The 19794-nt window shown below is 34.4% G+C and overlaps 1 protein-coding gene across 2 annotated transcripts in view; it reads right to left on the bottom strand.

Annotated features, from left to right (window-relative positions):
* The window catches only part of LOC136027111 (serine protease HTRA2, mitochondrial-like), a 47425-nt gene that overhangs the window by 14384 nt on the left and 13247 nt on the right, over positions 1 to 19794 (bottom strand). The window contains exons 2-6 of one of the 2 annotated variants that reach the window (XM_065704054.1): positions 16957 to 17323; positions 12123 to 12243; positions 5795 to 5881; positions 4854 to 5048; positions 1757 to 1907 (exon numbers count right to left, since the gene is read on the bottom strand). In XM_065704054.1, coding sequence (XP_065560126.1) covers positions 1757 to 1907; positions 4854 to 5048; positions 5795 to 5881; positions 12123 to 12243; positions 16957 to 17323 — 921 coding nt within the window. The remainder of the gene's footprint in view (positions 1 to 1756; positions 1908 to 4853; positions 5049 to 5794; positions 5882 to 12122; positions 12244 to 16956; positions 17324 to 19794) is intronic. The other variant, XM_065704055.1, reaches the window with a different exon arrangement.

Below are 19794 nucleotides of genomic sequence, written 5' to 3'. Positions count from 1 at the left end.
TCCAGATGTTTTGTATCTGATTTCACTGTCTAATAAAATTAATTTTTTAGATTTGAACATTTAGTTGTTCGTTAGTGCAAAGGCGTGCCCATGTGCTCGGTTTGGGGAAAAGGGAGCTAAGACCTCGGATTTTGTTTTCAGAGAGGAGGTGCTTACACTTACTTTTTGCACACTTTTTACTAGGTATTGCAGTAAATTTGCAATTTCCTATTATTTCTCTAGTCAAAAATTGAAATATGTTATTGTAGTTAGCACACTATAAAGCTTTTCACCAGTATCTAGAGCAGTGCAAACAAGCGATTCTATAGTGAAAATTCTATCCCATCCCTCTCCCCCCCCCCTATTGTCTTTGAGAAACCGCAGGTTTGCTACCCCGATATAAAGACAAATTAGATTAATTTGACAATATCCTTTAAATTAGATATACGATAGCTTTACTTTTTAACTAGCACTACATTTGATAAACCTTGCATGTTATTGTACCGTTGCAATAGCTATACGAAACTAATGCAAATTTTCACGCTAAATTCAAGAATGCGATTTAATTTTTTCTGTAACATACATATTTTATTTTGGCTTTTTTCACAAATTTACAATTTTGGTATTTTAAAAAAGCAAAAGGTAATTGTTATGGAAATTTTTTTCGATTAAATCCACGTAACACAAAAATATAATCATACATTTTCTTGCACTCACATCTTTTCCACCATGAATTTGATTTCTTTTCTTTTTTTGCAGCATACGGTAAATATCAAAAAATAAAAAATATACAAAAACTAAAAGCTTCAAGAGCAAGACTTAGCCCTTCCTAAGTCCCCCGACATGGCTATTGTCTAGACAATTTACACTGAATAAGAAACCATTTCTGTTTGTTATGGCCATTTTTGAAAGGAGAAACCTTCGATTCTGTCGAGCAAAGACAGACAGGCTGTGAAATTCTTTTTCAGTAAAAATTCACCAAATTTTATACAAAAAGAATTTGTGAGCTGATAAGAAGATAAACTATGATGACGATGAATTTTATACACATATATTGGAAGAACAAGCGCAAATAAAGGAAAGGGGGATGAGGACAAGTTAAAACCTGCCTCAATATAGTCAAGAAGGACCTGGAACCGACGGCGGAAATAAAACCGGGTTTTCAACACCATTAAATAAATAATGGCTGGGAATCACTGTACCAATATTTCCAGACCAGATTGCTCAACCCTTCTCTGGTCTTATAAGGTTCCCAACTGCGAAATCTATGTAAAATTAATATTGTTTTCACAAAGTCGAACAAAATAATACGAATTAGTTTACTGTCTATTTTTCATACATGATTGTCTGAGAAATCATGTTTGAAATAGATGACAGTCGCAATTTTGACCTTCATCAAAAATCCCATTGTCAGAACCTGATTTCCACTGAAAATACTGAAATTGGATTATAACCTATTCTCAAATCAAAAATAGATGTTTTATAGGAATGAAAACACAATTTCTAAAGTATATAAATAACAAAAAAATCAATATGAAACAAGAAAATAAAACTGATACTTTTAGTGGACTAAATCAGCAGTTTTTAAGACTAGTCGAGGGAAGAAAATTATTTTGAGATAGTAGAAATCATTTTATGAATAACTCGTTTTTATTTATTACTAGATTGTTGAGTACACAAGCAGCAATCTCGATTAAGTATTAAATTGTAATAGACACTATTAGAAATCCCTGATAAAACTACCTTATGTTTTCCATCAAGGAAAGCCAAGCTTTACCTTCCATTACTTTTCTTTCTTCAGCAGCTTTCAGGAATTTCTTTCCATAATCAATAGGAATTGCAAAGGAAATCCCAGATGTGACTTTCATTGAATTTATACCGACCGCTACACCGTCTAAATTAACTAGAGGCCCACCTGAATTGCCAAACTGAAACAAGAAGATTTGCAAATTAAAGTAGCGAAGGAATGTTTTCGTTGGGTGGAAAAGGAGATTAGAGGGGGCACATAAGTCACTCTACAGTTTCAAGATAAAAAATATATATCTTTGTAAATGGATGTACTTTATGAAAACAGTTTTATTTTAGATAATTTAAGTTCCCACTATAGAATCAAAACTGAAAGTTAAGAGGTTCTGATTTCTAGCCATTCTAGTCACGCTGGTGAGTGAAGGATTTTCCCCATGTACTGGTGTTGCATGCAAAAGCTAGGACAGAAAAGATGGCAGTATTAATCAGAATTTTTCTCTCTTGATTAAAGTTAGAATCATTTAATTATTTAAAAAGTATTTTATTAGTAATATCATTATCATAGGCGAACTAACAAAACTGATTCGAGGCTTAACTCAAAAAGCTCATAAACATCTTCAAACCACCCCCCTCCCCATAAAAACTCAATCTAGCAACAATAGCCCCCCAGGGCCCTTGGTGCTCCTCTTGGCCGGGATATTTAGGGATTGGGCTTCCATATCTTTTTTCCTCATTAAAAAAAAAACCTTCCTTGATAGTGTTCAGGTGTCTAGCATTATTTCCCCATCCCGTAAACCCCATCCACCTGCTTTAGACCGGCTAGGACAGGCAGCACTTGTCCTTCAAAAGAAAGAAAAGAATTATAGCAACTTGCGAGCCATCAGCGGCAAGCAGTATTTGATCATCGGAAGTCGTATTAGGATGAAAACTCCTCCCCCTCCCCTCAGAATACTCCTTCAGTGACTTTCTTCGACCAGAGTCGGGGCTTCTTAAGTCCAGTGGGATTGACCGCCCAAGAAGGATTATTGGCACTCATACTGGCTTACCATTACTGGTCAGACGCTAACTAAATCAACGGTGGTAGGCCATTATTTAGGATTAGTTAGGTGGTAGGCCATTAAATAAAAGATTAGTAAGAAAATAGAGATAAATAGACTTATTTTCTCGTAACCGTACTACGCTAACACGAGAGCAAGTTGATGATGCATACTTTTGGATCAACAAGCATTCACAAGGAACAAGATTTTGATATTGCCTTTCTTATGAAACTGGCGACATTTCCAAATTCCATTGCATAATACTTAATTAAATACTAAGAGCTTTAATCCTTTACTCCAAGTCATAATACCATTTTAGCTATTTACGATTATGAGAATTATTGTTGTTTTATATAGTGACCAGCTGAGTGCTATACAGGACGGAATGGTTCTGGATCCATTCTGGTGAACAGCAAGGTTGTATTCTCTCTCCTATACTCTTCATGATTCTCATTGGTTACATACTTCGATTATATCACATTGTCTGAGTGACCCAGTTCAAAGAGAACCGCACTATCTTTGATGATGATTTTAGTCACATTGCAATCCTTTCAAACAGTTCGTGGTAACGAACTGTAGTAAGGAGCGACCCGGCTAAATAGTAACTGAAGCTCTAAAAAATGAAATTTTGAAACTCTAAAATCAATAGTTACATCATTAGAATTGTATTTTTATGGTGATTTCATTAAGTCTAGTCTAGTCTTACCCATCAAAAGTTATGAGCCTGAGAAAAATTTGTCTAATTTTAGAAAATAGGGGGAAACAATCCCTAAAAGTCACAGAATCTTAGTGAAAAGCACACCATCAGATTCAGGGTATCAGAAAACCTAGCTATAGAAGTTTCAATCTCCTATCTACAAAAATGTGGAATTTTGTATTTTTTTTTTTTTTTTTTTTTGCCAGAAGAGAGATCACGGATACACATCCATGTGTTTATTATTATTTTCCTTTTTCATTTCATCCAGGGGTAATCGTATCGACCCAGTGGTCCTAGAATGTCGTAAGAGGGCTCATTCGAACGGAAATTAAAAGTTCTAGTGCCCTTTTTAAGTGACCAAAAACTGGAGGGCACCTAGGCCCCCACCCACGCTCATTTTTTCCCAAAGTCACCGGATCAAAATTTTGAGGAAGGCATTTTGTTCAAAACAGTCGAAAAACCTAATAACTATGCCTTTGAGGACAACTTAATCGCGCACAGTCCCGGGGGAGGGGCTGCAAGTTACAAACTTTGACAATTGTTTACATATAGTAATGTTTCTTGGGAAGTGTACAGACGTTTTCGGAGGGACTTTTTGCGTTGGGATGGGGGTTCAGGTGGAGGGGACTATGTGGGAGGATCTTTCCATGGAGGAATTTATCATGAAGGAAGAGAATTTCCACGAAGGGGGCGCAGGATTTTCTAGCATTATTTTTATAAAAACGAGAAAATAAATAAAATAAGTTTTTTCAACTTAATGTAAGGAGCAGCATTAAAACTTAAAACGAACAGAAATTATTACGTTGATAAGGGGGTTTGTCTCCTCCTTAATACTTCGCTCTTTACGCTATAGTATTGTTAGTAATTTCAACTATTTATTCTACGGCCTTTTTGGGAATCAGGGGTCAATCTTAGAGAATTCGGACAAAATTCAAACTTTAGTGTAAAGAGCGAGGTATTGACGAGGGGGCGAACCCCTTCATATACGTAATAAAAATATAGAAGTTCGTTACATAATTTAATTCGTAAGTTAAGTATATTTATTACTAACAAAAACGTTCGTAAAAAAATAAGAAGTTCTAGTTGCCTTTTTAAGTAACCAAAAATTGGAGAAAAAACGCAAGAGGTACAACTCTGTGAAACATATAATTTAGCTATGATAGGAATAAATAGTAGAAATGAGAAGATAGAAAAGACAAAACGCAATTTTGGAACCACCCACCAACCTTGTTTCCAAGGAACATTCCTCAATGCAGCAAAAAAAAAATATCTAAAAATATCATAGGAATCACGAGACCCCAAGTTACTGTGGATGGGGATCAAGCCCATAGTCCCACTCTGCACGGGAGAATCTAAAATCTTAAATGCGGGTTTAAAGAAAAGGTTAAGTATACTGTTATAGCAGCATCAGTTTGAATATATTCCATTTGTTTTCCATGAAGCCCAAGCTCTTCACTTGCTCGGTTAATAGAGCTAACAACGCCAACGGTTATTGTGTTGGCCAATGACAAAGGAGAGCCCATTGCAACGACCCATTCTCCTGGCCTAACATGCGCTGAAGTTCCAAGCCGCAATACCGGAAGATTTTCCTAAAAGAAAACAAAGGAAAAGAATTTGACTGAGAGAGAAACAAAGAATATATGTGAACGGTTTTTAATTACATTTCAATCTCTTAGTAATCATAACCATTAAATTCTTTAGCATTATTTTACAACTTGTGTTCTTTAATCATCGAATAAAATACCTGAAAAACGCAATCACCAGAGCACAAACAAAATTCGTTCCAACTGTAAAGTATAAGAATGTTGAAAATGTGTATGCTAACCATTGATGACTATAACGATTTCAGCAATATATTTATTGCAGGATCGGAATTTTCGCAAGAAAATATGGATGACAAGCATACAAGGGCCAAAGGGTTATTCTCATTATAGGTGAGGGCCAAAGATACTAGCAACTACAAGGAGGTGATATCTGTAGCTAATTAGTGATGTTATTAGACGAAAAGATTAACACCTAATATCATTCTTTAGGGGTAACACCTTGGACCAATTATGACGAAGAACAAACAGTACAAATCAGGGTCACAATCTTAAAAAATGAAGGTATACCCACAATATGGGGATACAAGTACGAGTCTCAAAAAGGGGAGGAGGGTCTATGAGTTTTACAAAGGAAACTGAATTTATAGCACCTACCTTGCTTCAGGAGTCATCGTATCTATCTTGAGGGGGGCTTCCCACCTCTGGCTCTCTGTGAATAGCTGAAGAATCAATATGAAAAAACATAAACCTTTTCTGAAAAAAAAGCAAAAAAAAAACGATAAAGTACTCACACAAGGAATTCGAATGGTTGCCAAATCCGTTCTAACATCCACATCTTCAACGTAACCTTCAAAGGTTCTTCCGTCATACAATTTAACCTGAAAAACAACCATTAATGAACAAGGTTACAATCTAGGAAGGGGTTTCGAAAGTTTGACAGAGTTCATTCTGATTTTTTGTAAAGACTTGCCCGTTATTCCACAAAATTTATAAGCAACAAATCTGATTATGATGTTCTCTCTTGCTTCCTTATCAGTACTTTTGTCAACCTAATTCAAAATTCAACCTGTGCAACAAGAAACTAGTATTTCGAATTAGATACCCCATGCAGTATTATCGGCACTGTCGCATCAGTTGGCGACATCCAAAGAATTTCTAGACGACTGCTGTCCTGTTTATCCTTTTTCAAAACGAAAAATCGGCTATTATTTTCCACGAAACTTATAGAAGAGTATAATTTTTATCACATTTTGTTCCTTTTTCAAAATAGAGACATTTTTTTGGTTTAGCTCTTTCGCTTAAACCTCCAGGGAATAGAATTTGAATTTTGGACGGCCAAATGTTTCGGGCGATAAGCACGTTTTGTTTGGTATACTAAACGAAAAAAAAAATCATAAATAGCATATTTCCGTTGACAACCAAGACCTTAAAAAATGGGTAAAACCGCAAGTCAAATTTCATACAAACAAGAGAAAGAGTGTAAAGAACCTTCTATCACAAAACACCATAATTCAATTTCACAAAATCTGGGTAAAATTTGTCTAAAGTACGTTTCTCATATAGGCTAAGACACAAAAAAAGAACAACTACTTTTGTTGGGAATTTTATATTGACAAATTAATTATAATGTCAAAAGAAGAAATCGGGACAGGAATCCAAATCTTTGGTAAAAAAAAAAACTGATACTAAGAACATTTTTACCAAAGAAACGCCTCAGGTTATCTTATTGTCTTAAATTTCTAGCGTGAGACAGTTTTTTTTAAATATGTATTCTCTATCAAGCACCTATTCATTTTCGTGATCATTTTTCCTGCAATGTTAAAATCTGAGGAGCAAAAATACTGAAAGTATACTTTCCAATGAGAAGTTCAAATTCTTCGCAGTATTGCACCAGAAAAATTGCACTAACAATAACATGGAATTTTTTTTATCATATTAAATCCACATTTGAATTATTTTCATTTCCTTCAGGTTACTAAAATCTGTATATTTTTTTATATAGAATCATATTTCATAGATAATTGAAACTTTATTTTCAGCTCCACAGATACGTCAAGGACAAAATACCCCATTGACTCTTTATGTGACAAATTTAAGATTTTTAAAGAAAAAGTTTAAGAGAGATACGAAGTAAAATCTTGTCATATTTTAGTAAAAACTCATGTTGAATTGTTAAGTTTCTTTGCCTAAGTTCGAAAAATATAGTCTTATTGCCTTTCATTGCCTGTATTTTAAAACCTATAAAACACAAAAATAATTTTGAAAAATAAAGTTTTCGAATGAAAGTAAAGGACAAAGTTGGTTCATTGCCTGTCTTTTCAAAGCTATAAAACACACAAAAAATAATTTTGAAAAATAAAGTTTTCGAATGAAAGTAAAGAACAAAGTTGAAACTTAAAACGAAAAAGTTACTGCTTTGCAGCTTAAGTAACATATTTTTAAAAACTGTTAAAGTTAAACTGGCCCTTAATATTTTCTATATTTATAAAGGGATAGAGAATTTATTTACAAAACACAAAAAAGAGAAAAAATTTCCACAAAGCCTTATGGCTTGTGCGACCATTCTCGAAACTACTAAACAAATACCAGATCAATGGATTCCCCTAAAAAGCAAAAAACAAAACAAAAACAAGCAAGAAAAAGTCACCAGTTGAGACCATGTACTATACCAACCTAATATAACAACATTATTATGCACCATTTCCCTATTTCACATATATATATATATATATATATATATATATATATATATATATATATATATATATATATATATATATATATATATATATATATATATATATATATATATATATATATATATATATATATATATATATATATATATATATATAAAGAAATCATAAATGATAAATACCAAAATAATAGTCCATGAGCAATAACGAAAAGTCAGGCTATCAGTCTCTTGAACTTAATCAAAAGAAAGGGACTCCCATATAGATGGAAAAGCATGGCAAATCGAAAATGTAGACCTTATACCTGGTAACATATTTAGGCTATTTCCCTTAAACACATACACCAAACATTCAGGTGCATTTTTATGCAATATATCAAACATAAACAGAGCCTTATAAAAATAAAAATACCTGAAACTGGTAAAATATTAATTTTTTATAATTATCTCTAACTGATACACGATTATCACAATTAATAAGAACCCGAATAGCCGAATTTTAGAGAGCACGTAATGACTTCAAATATGCTTGAAGGATAGATGAATCAAATACAACAATAAATAAATAAAACAACAACAAACAACAATAAATCAAATAAGGGTGGACAATAGAAGAATATATCAATCTAAGTATATTAATTGGGAAAAAATATTTCAACTTTCTCAGAATCCCTACATTCCGAGTCATTTTAGATAATATACAATGAATTTACTTAGAGAAACTAAGAGCCTCATCCATAGAATCCTAAAAAAGCTTTCTTGACTTTCTTAGATAGCTAAAATCATTTAATAAATATATTGGTTTCACAGCCGATAAAAGACTATTGACATCTTTATAAATTGTTCTTTAATTTTCTGCAGGCCATTTAAGGTTGTTTCTGCTTTTAATCCTATTTTGTTGCGTTGATTTTTGTTTTCAGTAAATTTCTAGTTTCCAGAATTCTATAAACATAATGAAATATCAAAAGCAAGTTCATTCGAGACAATTTTCCAAATATAACTCGCACAAACTGTGAAGCAGTAATTTTTGCTCATTTTAAGATTCAGATTCGCTCTTTACTATCATCAGAAAAACTTCAAACAAAGAGCATATCAATCAATGACCGAAAAACACAATCCTTGGCAATCTGCGCTGCTTGATCTGCAAACGAGGCCACGCCATCTTATCCTTTCTTTAATTACAGACCTATACAGTGGGACCAAACCAGTTTTGTACAACTTATTGTCCAAGATACAGTCAGTAAAACGAGTTGTTAAAACTACTGTAAAACAATTCTTCTGGAAAAAAATTAACAAATCTTCATAAGCTTTTCGAAGCCCCCACATTTCATAGCCATTTTCAAATACTTTTACAACTACGAATAGAACACTCTGTGTACTGCATATTCTACTTTTTGTGTACTGCACATTCTACTTTTTAAATCTTCAAAGTATCCACCCTCTTTACAAATAATACTGCCCAAGTAAGTGAAGGTATCCATATAATTGATTTTCCTATTACCCAACTTCCCATTTTTTTTCCTACATAGCTTTTTTTCTATTATGTTCACTAACGTCAATTTCAAAACCTACTCTTATACCCTGAACTCTCAAAACATCCAAAATAAAAGTTCTACTTTCCTATTTGATACTATGTTCTCCCATAGCAGATTTCAAGCTTATTAGCTTTGTACAAGTCTGGGCTCATCTTCGTCTCTACATTATTTTCCATGCTTGGTGATGCTCTTTTATAAACAAGGGTCAATCTTCTGCACATTAATTCTCATGCCTACAGCCTCCACCTCATTCTACATCCATGTCTGCATATATTAAACGACAACGCGGAAGCAACCCGTTAGAAATAAGGCACCACTAAAGGGTGATATTCACGAGCTGGGTAGCAAAGACAGTTTCCTGCTCCATTGTTATTTATGATTAAGGAAGAGCGGCTGGGTGAGCAGCTTTCCATTATATCTTGGAGATGTGCATCTTGCAATACATATCCTGTTATACACATCTATATCTTGCTTCCCACTTGTATTCATGATCTCGGAGACCAAATCCAGGTTCCTAGCAGAAAAAGATTACCCTCACGGCACTAAAAAGGCCTTTGAGTTTCCCTTTTTTTTTCTTTTGTGTAAACTTGCAGCATCGTAACTGCAATATTTAATGTCCAGATATTATGATTAAGACATCATAACTTTACTAGGACATCAATCACTTTCACCATCACTTTTCATCATTGTCTTTTTTTACACTTATCACGCAATTTACTTTTTCAGTCGAGAAACATGTTATTTTTTTCCCCAGGCGGCCTTATAATCCAGCTTTCCTTTAAAAAAAAAATTGAACTTCAAAAAGATTCAATTTTGTTGCAACAAGAAGACTGCTTTCCAATGGGTTACCGTTTCAAATACGCTATAAACTGATGGTGGTTCAGGGTAATAAGGTTTAAAGCACAGGTAATCATTGTAATCCAAAAATCTGTTGAGCTAAAGGACATGGCAAGGTGGCCTCATCCTAGAGAGAAATCTCATTGGTTAAATGCGTTTCTAATGTGCATGATGGTAACGTGAATCTGTAACCTGGTTGACCCTACCAGTAGCATATGCTTGTCTCAAAGATTAAGCTATGTATGTCCAAGTACAAGCCCCCAGTGGATGAAACAGCGAACGCCTCAATAAATCAGTTATGGTTCCTTAGATCGTGCTATATCTTACTTGGATAACTGTGGTAATTCTAGAGCTAATATATGCACAACAGCCCCAACTTCACGCAAGAGATGCTTTTATTAGACCAAGACCAATCGGGCTTCGGCTCTTCTCTTGGTGACCGAATAAATATAGCCGATCACACGGTCTCACACCAGCAACGTGTCTTTCAAATGTCTGTCTTATCAACTTTCAATGGTAGGCTATGTGCCTACCATGGTAGCAACGGGTAGCAGGGAATTGGGGTTCGACTCCAGAAAGGAAGCCCGGAAAACGGCTACCACATCTAAGGAAGGCAGCAGGCACGCAAATTACCCATTACCAGCACGGAGAGGTAGTGACGAAAAATAACGATGCTAGATTCATCCGAGGTCCTGTGACTGCAAAGAGTACACTTTAAATCCTTTAACGGGGATCCATTGGAGGGCAGCAGCCGCGGTAACTTCAGCTCCAATAGCATATATTAAAGTTGCTGCGGTTAAAAAGCTTGTAGTTGGATATGGGTCTCCGGTCGGGTGGTTCGCGGTGCTCTTAACCGACCATCCTGGGTGGCTGATACGCTTCCTTTGAACAAATTAGAGTGCATAAAGCAGGTGCACCGCACCTAAATACCACAGCATGGAATGATTGAATAGAGCTTCGGTCTTATTATGTTGGTTTTCTGGAATTGAGGTAATGGTTAACAGAGACAGAAGGGGACATTCCTACTCTGACACAAGAGGTGCAATTCTTGGACCATCGCAAGAGGAATACCTTCGAAAGCATTTGCCAAGAATGTTTTCCTTAGTCAAGAACGAAAGTTAGAGGCTCGAAGGCGATCAGATACCACCCTAGTTCTACCCATAAACGATGTCAACCATCAAACCGCGGACATTACTTGAATAACTCCACGGGCTTATGGGTGCTCCGACAAGCGGATGAAGATTTACTAGATGTTTCCCAGAGATATTGCCAACAGGTTGTTTTTTGATACCCGGCTGATTGACTGTATTTCAAACAGTAGGTTGTACGAAAAATGTGGTTCAATCCCGCTTTCTAGGGCTATAATGAAAGGAAGGTTGAGATGGCTAGGGCACGTTTCGCGGATGAAGGATGACATATTGCCGAAGGTTGTCCTTTTCGGCCAACAGTCTAGGGCTAGACAAAAAGCAGGTCGTCTTCACCTGAGTTCGGAGAGTGTCATAAAGAAAGAAGGAAATGGGAAGTTCCTGGGGAGGGTATAAAGAGGGAAGCTTTGAATAGACTGGGATGTAGGAGGAGCGTGTGTAGCTGTTTTTGCCTCAGGCGGCTTGGTGCTGTGGTGAGTTGTAAGTAGTAATTAGTAGCTTCCTTTCAATCGGGTATATGTAACTAACACTTTTTTACTGTTGGCGGGAATGTGTATTTAAGCTAATTAACGTCTTTGTAATGTTAATATTAATGATTAACTTGTCTCGTCTTTTTTTCTAAACTTAGTCACTTTAAACCAGCATTCTAGTCAACACGGCTTTATTTCTACATTCGTCAACTAAAACCAAGGTCGATAAATAACATTGCCGTACTTATGAGATTGATAACAGCAACTGAGGAGTCTTTTTTTGCACAAGTTTAACAAAAGCCAAAGAAGAAAATATATATATATATATATATATATATATATATATATATATATATATATATATATATATATATATATATATATATATATATATATATATATATATATATATATATATATATATATATGATACTTGCATGCACTCGAGCATAAGGTCTGCTCACAACGACGTGGGCATTAGTCAAAATTAATCCATCTTCCTTCACTATAAATCCTGAACCATTTGACAGTGTTGCAGGTTTCCCGAAGTAATCTTTCCTAGAAACAAAACAGACAAATGTAAAGTCATTGACGTATCTGAGACATTACGTTTGACTAGTAGAATTTAATGAAATTTAAGATTGAATTTTTACTAGAAAGGTGCAACTAATTTAAATTTTTCCCTGAGACTAAACCCAAGCCATTCTTTTTATATCAGTGCAGGGCAGCCAGTGCAGTCGAATTCATTTTGCTAAGGTCTAATTTATATTTCATCATCCATGAATACCCTAATTTCTATCATTTCTCCAGCTTCCAGGTTGATAGAATGGTGTCACAATCACAGGATGGTGCCCTATCTGTTGTCATTTTCTCCATCCCTATTTGGAATCCCAAAAATTTGCTCAACCATATTCCTTCATAAAAAAGGCGTCGGGCCAAATTTCAGTGGCGAATCCAGGTGGGGGCACAGGAGGCGCACGCCCACCCCCCCCCCCCCTACCGTAGTGGCGGATTCAGTTTTTAGTAGTTGAGTTTTTAATAAGTTTAATTCTTAAGACTATTTCTTTTCACAAACAAATTTGAAACAAAGTTTCAGTTACTTTCTGTGATCTCTGTTAGATTTTACTGATAACGCATGCCGCCTATAAATATTTATCAAGGGAATCTGCCTGCATTACGAAACAAGCCAACTGGGAGGCTAAAATCTTCATTTCGTAATAAGAAGGAGGAGAAATTTATAATCCCAACTTCTTTAGGTTGTCGAAATGATATTTCAGGATTGTGCTGTTACAGCGGGGCTGAAAAACTTGATTTTTAAACTTCTTTTACTGTCAAAAACTTGTTTTCAAGTTTGCTATAGCACAGAGACGAAGAAATTGATATCATTACTTTTTTGGCTATAAAAAAATTTGAGTTTGCATACTTTGTGAAGCGGAGTGGTTTTTTAAAACATTTTTGATTTTAAGGGGATTTGCATAACAGAAAGTAAATAGATGAGAAGTGCAAAAATACAATTAATTTATGTTTTGGATTTCACCAAGCAAATGGTGGCCACTCTACAGCTTATTTTCATCTAATTAGCTCTGCATAATAGGACATATCACCTCCTCTGTTCAGCCTAAAACATTAAAATAAAGGCTAAACTCTTTAGAAAAACATGAACTTTAATAAAGTTTCGTATAAGTATACACTTAAAACTAAGTATATGACTCGAAATACTCCTTCAAAGGTCGGAGTAGTCATTTAAGAAGAATAGATTTTCGAAAAATTGTTAATAAAAGAAGGCAAATAATTATGTGTTTATTTTTTTTGTCTAATCAGTATAGATGGGTCTCTGACTTCTCAGATTGAATCAGTGGTATGGCAGCGAATTTTTTTTAAACGTTCATTAGCGAAATGTTGAAAAAAGTGGAAATTCACACCACTTGAGTTGACCACGGTAATGGAATACACCAAAAATATTATTTCAGAATTTCTCACCTTCTTAATACCAACCAGTCACAAAATATAGTTATGTCTTTGTATAGGGGCTGCATATACTTGCTCATAAAATTGTACAAACTGCTATATATACCGGTGAGGAATTTTATACTTATTTTGATACATGCCACCCAAAGATAGTTCCCCGATTGGTTGTTTACAAATAAAAAGTTTTACAGGACAATTCTCTTACTTAATGCTAAATCTGAGTCGATGTTTCAAATTTTTTTATTTTTGTGCTCAACAGACATGTCGAGGATTAAACGTTTACATTGAATATCTGGAAATCTCAGATTAAAAAAAAAAATTAGAAATCTACCACAGCTTGAAACCCTGAGAATTTAAATCAACAATTTATACCTATCAAATACAAAAATAACAAACACATAATTATTTAATTTTTAAGAAGTATTTTGACTCATATACTTAGTTTGAAGCACATACTTACATGCATCTTTATTGAAGTTCACATTTATTTGACGATTTTGGTCTTTATTCGAATATTTTAGGAAGAATGGAAGAGGAAATACTAACGAAGAGGTCTAAACTGAAAGGACCCTAGACTGACAGCACTAGCCATTATAAACATTCACCAAAATATTGAGGTAGACATCGGCCGTGTAATAAATAGATATGGCGGGAGTAGAAATATACATTCTTTTTATAAAACTGTGAATTCTATAACTTAAGTTAAATATACCGAACTTTAAAAAGTAAAAAATACGACTGTACTTAAAACCCTCGTTTTAAATGTTTTCCATGTATTTCTGTCTCTTTTTCTTGTTACACCCCTAAAAGAACTAATATTTAATGTTTAATACATCTTTTATGAATATAAAAGTTGTATCTTAATCTTCAATTACTACTCTTCATTACTATCATAAATACTAAGCGATGCCACAAATTAAGCGACATGCTAAATGGTTTGACATGTGGAACAAAGAATGTATGACCCCAAAAGATGGTTCAAGACCAATTTTTTTTTTTTTTTTTTTTTTTTTTTGACAATACAAAGCTTAACTCACTCGCTATATTGGTCAGAAGTGCAAAGGCAAAAAATTATGCAAACAAAATCAAATATTTTTCTTATAGATGGTAAACAGCTTTTCAGTTTTCATTGTGAAGTAGTTTTTATAACGTACTATTTTTTTCTATATTTTTATACCATTTTAATTTCAATAAATTTATTAGAACTTTAACCCTCACCAGATTTTGGATTAAAGTTATGACCATTTTCACTACCTACCTACGACCCATAACTATTGAGGTTCCTTTTAAATCAATGGTATTTCTTTGTTCACAAGTTTATTGAAACAATCTATTATGCGCCCCCCGCTAAAGAAAACCTTGGATCCGCCACTGCCCTATTTACCCTTATTTTTCAGCTTAACTATGATAAAAATGGAATTATAGGTCTAACGTGATTTACTCGTACCATTCCGAACAGACAGATCTATTTTTTTGTTGACTGGTGTCCCACAGGGATAAATTTCGGGTCCTCTCTTGTTCCTTATTTACGTTACTGATACTCCTAATGCTGAAAATGGCTTTGTATTAACATTATTATTTACTGATAACATTGCTTGCTGCGGTAAAACGGATGATGAGTTTAAGTACAGAAACAAATCGCGAGTGCTTTAATCCACCTACTCAAGTGGTTAAAAATTGAGAAAAGATAGGGAAACGTATATTTTGAAAACCTGTTTGCCGTCTCCATTTTTGCAGGCTGGTTTGTCTCCAGGAATGTCTATAAGCAAATATTCCTGCTTCTTACGATATTTCCACTATAAAGATTAGTCTTTAAAATAAACTAAAATTACAACTAGCCTTTCTATATAGTATGCAAATACAGTCATTACAAATTTCCACAATAAAACAATACATGCAGTCTGTTTCATTTAAAGTAAAATGCCAAAGAGATTGATCTTTCCTTTCCCATCTTGATTTCGCTCTGTCTCTCTATTTGTATGAATAGTTTCTGCATTTTTTTTGCCTTTAACTGCTTTAAAGGATTAGTTGAGTTTGCAATGTGGATAAATGTTGATAGATCTAACGAGCAAATGCTAAATTCACATATGTATTTTTTTTATCATGAAATGAATCTCTTTATCCTGATATAGCAATAAAAAAACACAAAAGTTTATAAAAAGCTATTTGACAAAGTATAATTAAACTATTATCAATGACCAAAAGATGACCTTTATTAGAAGGCCTTATCACATGAATCAGTCCCCTGCTAAGTTTTGGATAAAAGCTTCTTCACAATACATTACTACTACTACTACTTACTACAGCTCACCCCAGCACCAAGCTGCCGGAGGCCAGCATAGCTAAGCACGCGCCTCTTCCATCCCAATCTATCAAAAGCCTCCCTCTTTACGCCCTCTCAGGAAGTTCCCATTTCCCTTAAATCTTTACTAACCAAATCAATTTGGCTAGAAGTCAGGAATCATCTTGGAATTGGGATGGCAAGATTCAATCAGATTCATTATCAGAATCAGTAAACTTTTGGCATCACTCCGTTACCCACAGCATAACTTTGGATAATATGTTTAATAGTACCATTCTTTGAGCATTTATTTCTAGAATTGCAAATACTTTTTAAAATTTATCATTTTCTTTCTTAAAAATTTCTTGATAATTTGTAACTTTTTTTGTATTATTCTTCGTATTAATATTTAATTACAATTGACAGTAAAAGTTTTGAAAATTTATCGACCTTGCTGGTCTCCGTATTGATTTCTCTGCATTTACTTATTTTGAAAATAAAGGAAGATACCAAGAGATAGGGAGTAATCCCCAGCCCTCTCGAGATTTGTATAAATAAACAATGCACTTTTTGGTACTCGCTCACCCTCCTTCACCAGAAGACATAAAAGGGTGAGGACCCTCCAGGGCCATTACTGGTGCATGGTGCATCGGAATGAGGTTTCAGTTGCTTGGTCTTTTTTACAGCGACAACTAGCAAGCCTATCGCCAAATTTTGCAGCGGCCAGGATCGATTCCTGTGCCCAGTGTTCCCCAGCAGAGCTTCAATCCACAGTGCTACGACAGGGTATTAGGAGACAGACTCTTCTTATTATCAGAGGCGTGGACAAGTTCATCTATTACAGATAGAAAGGTGGGAGAGGGGACAAAAAGGAATCTACGTCACTTTTTTTCTTTTTTTTTCCAGGTAGTAATTTAAAAAAAAAAACTTGATTTGGGGAAACCCACTTCTCCACTGCCCCGTATGCTGGTATGAATATAATAATACAAAACTGTTATTAGATATATATTTGCAGGCATTACCTTCTGCTATCTTTGATCTCAATATAAACTACAGCAGGCGCAGTTCTCTCAACAACATCAGCGATAAAATTATGATCCTTCCTCATATCAAGACTCTCAATTTCATGGGCTTTAGATTTGGGATCCAGTTTATTAATATCCTCTTCTAAAGGTTCTTCAATGGTTACTGCGGCCAAGACAGAAGGTAATTCCAAAAACCATTTAGTGGTTTTTACATTTTGCATCCATGGGTTTATTTCAATATAGCGATTTTTGTAAATCGTCCAAGATATTAATAATCCAACACCTAGTCCAGTATATGATCTAAAGCTTTTCCATTTTGTCTGATATGGATGGTTTGACTCAATAAATGTTTGGGCTCTGAAAGCTAAAAATAAAATTAAAATAGCAGTAGTTTATGTATGAACATAGAAATAGCCCTTTTTCAGAGCTAATCCCTAGTTTAGGATGAAAAATAAAAAAAATGCTAAATTTAGCAAAATCCCTATTTTTTTCAAGCCAAAATTTAAACTATTTAGATAAAAATAACTTTTTGCATGGTTTTGTTTACCCCCTCCTCTTGAAAAAAAATCTCATATAATTGTGAGGCTTTAACCACTTAAACTTAGAACTTCCATTGTATGTGATTTATAATCAAAGATTTGTATTAGATAATTTTTCATGGTTGTGTTTTTCACCGAATAGACAAATAAAAAATTAAAATAGATCTACTATTTAAATTTACACTAAGGTAGCAGGCTCTGCACCATTATAAATAAACAAACAAACAATATAAATGACAGAAAAAAATCACATTTTATTTGGTTTACCCTGCAAGAATAATGTATAAAACATTCTTTAAACAACATATGTTACAGTACCATGTGCAACATCAACATGGGTGCCCAACATACTGCTAGTCCCTCACCACGTCCCCTTATGAAGCCTTATTGATTTATTAAACCTTCACTTTAAAAAATCATGGGTGCCCAACATACTGCTAGTCCCTCACCAAGTCCCCTCATGAAGCCTTATTGATTTATTAAACCTTTACTTTAAGAAATCATCAAATGGCTTTGATGGAATAGCCTGTGGAGGGAGATGATCCCAGACAGAAGTCAGCACTGAACAAAGTTATTTTTAAGTACTTTTCTTCCTGACGAAACAGCGATTCAAGGTGAGAAACTTCTTTAAAGGAGGTGAACAGCAAACAGCAATACAAGGTGAGAAAGCTCCTCAAAAAGAGGTGAGTAGAGGTTCTAATAAAGGCAGTCATAGACTCTAAATTAAATCTCAACTTTAAAGCAGCAGATAGTTTATGGTAGTACTACAGTTTACCTACACTAGTTTTATTATGAATGTCATGGAATACTGCCGAGCAGATTTTCAGCACTACAGTAGAAAAGCCAGCTATATTTGGAAACAAAATCACATGCAGGACTTACATAGAAGGAGAAACAAGCTGGATGAAGGAATACCTATGGAGGATGAACATTTGGAAATGGAAATTTGGAAGTGGATATGACCTGCTGCAGATCATAAAAAAGTAGAATTACTTCAGATCCAGCACCAAAACTAATTGAATTCTCAATTATTTGACATAGTAGTCATTTAACACACTGACTTTTCAACGTAATACCTTAAATTAGGTATTTTATCCCCAAGATCACAATGCATTTCTACAACGAACAAATAAACATTCAAAATGGATAAGCCCGTTTATTAGACAGTGAGAACAGATACAAAAGTCTGGATATTTCGACCACATATACAGCAATTATAATCAGCAGAAAGCGAGTATTTCTGCTGATGATGATTGCTGTATATGTGGTCGAGATTTCCAGACTTTTGTATCTGTTCTCACTGTCTAATAAATGAGCTTATTCTCAATTGAACATGTATTTGTTTAACACACTGACTCTGATGTAGCCCAAGAATATGTCCAAAAATTATGTTCGGTGAAGATCCTGATATTGATGGTGTTTAAATGTTATTATACAGGAATTAGCTTCTTGTTTAGTAAACCCTTGTCTTTGTCTTTAATCTTAGTTAAGAATTTCACTTCATTAGTGCTGATTAAGATCAAATTTCACTAATTATTTCCCAATCTCAAACACTTAGATTTTTTCAAGAAATATGGAAAGAGTCATTGTATCCTAAATCACTTCAAAAACAAGGAATTTGTGGGACGTAGGACAATAAGGTCTTGTAACATACATTTGATGGAAAAAATTAATCATTTTCAAAGGATGAAAGACTCCAATCAAGGGTTTGATTGCATTTATGTTGATTTGTGTAAGGCATATGACTTAATCTCAACACCTTTGCTGCTGAAAAGTCGTCAAAATTAACGAATTAGGTGCAGAACTCAATTATGCATGGGCTAGCCATCAGATAGGTTGCAGAAAGTTAACGATGGTGAGGTAGGTGCAGTGCTATCCGAGAAGTGAAGTTTTTATAGTTGAGCTCCCAGGGTAACTGCTTTGGTCTAGTTTTATCATGTTCATTCACAAGTGATTTGCTCTTGGTAACAATAATCAAACGTAAGACAACTAGAATGTTTGTGTATGATGTAAAGCTTTCTAAGGGTATCTTCTTTCCAGTTGATTTGCATCTTCAACAGAAAGACTTTAAGAATACTGGCTTTTCAAAAGCATTTGAAAGTTTTATTTTTGAATTTTTATTTGACAATGTAGAAAATAAGACACAGTCCCAGCAATTTGGATTTAGACCTGACACAGTATTGTACATTATTGGTCACAATGTTAAATACCATCGTTAAAAATTTATAAAACGTCGAGTGTATGTTGAAGCATCATTTGCAGACATGTTTAAAGCCTTTGACAGTCTTGAATGACA

The sequence above is a fragment of the Artemia franciscana genome, chromosome 5 (genome assembly GCF_032884065.1).
Source record: "Artemia franciscana chromosome 5, ASM3288406v1, whole genome shotgun sequence".
Taxonomy (NCBI): Eukaryota; Metazoa; Arthropoda; class Branchiopoda; order Anostraca; family Artemiidae; genus Artemia; species Artemia franciscana.
The sequence above is the reverse complement of the archived record's forward strand: the minus strand, read 5'-3'. Positions and strand labels throughout refer to the sequence as shown.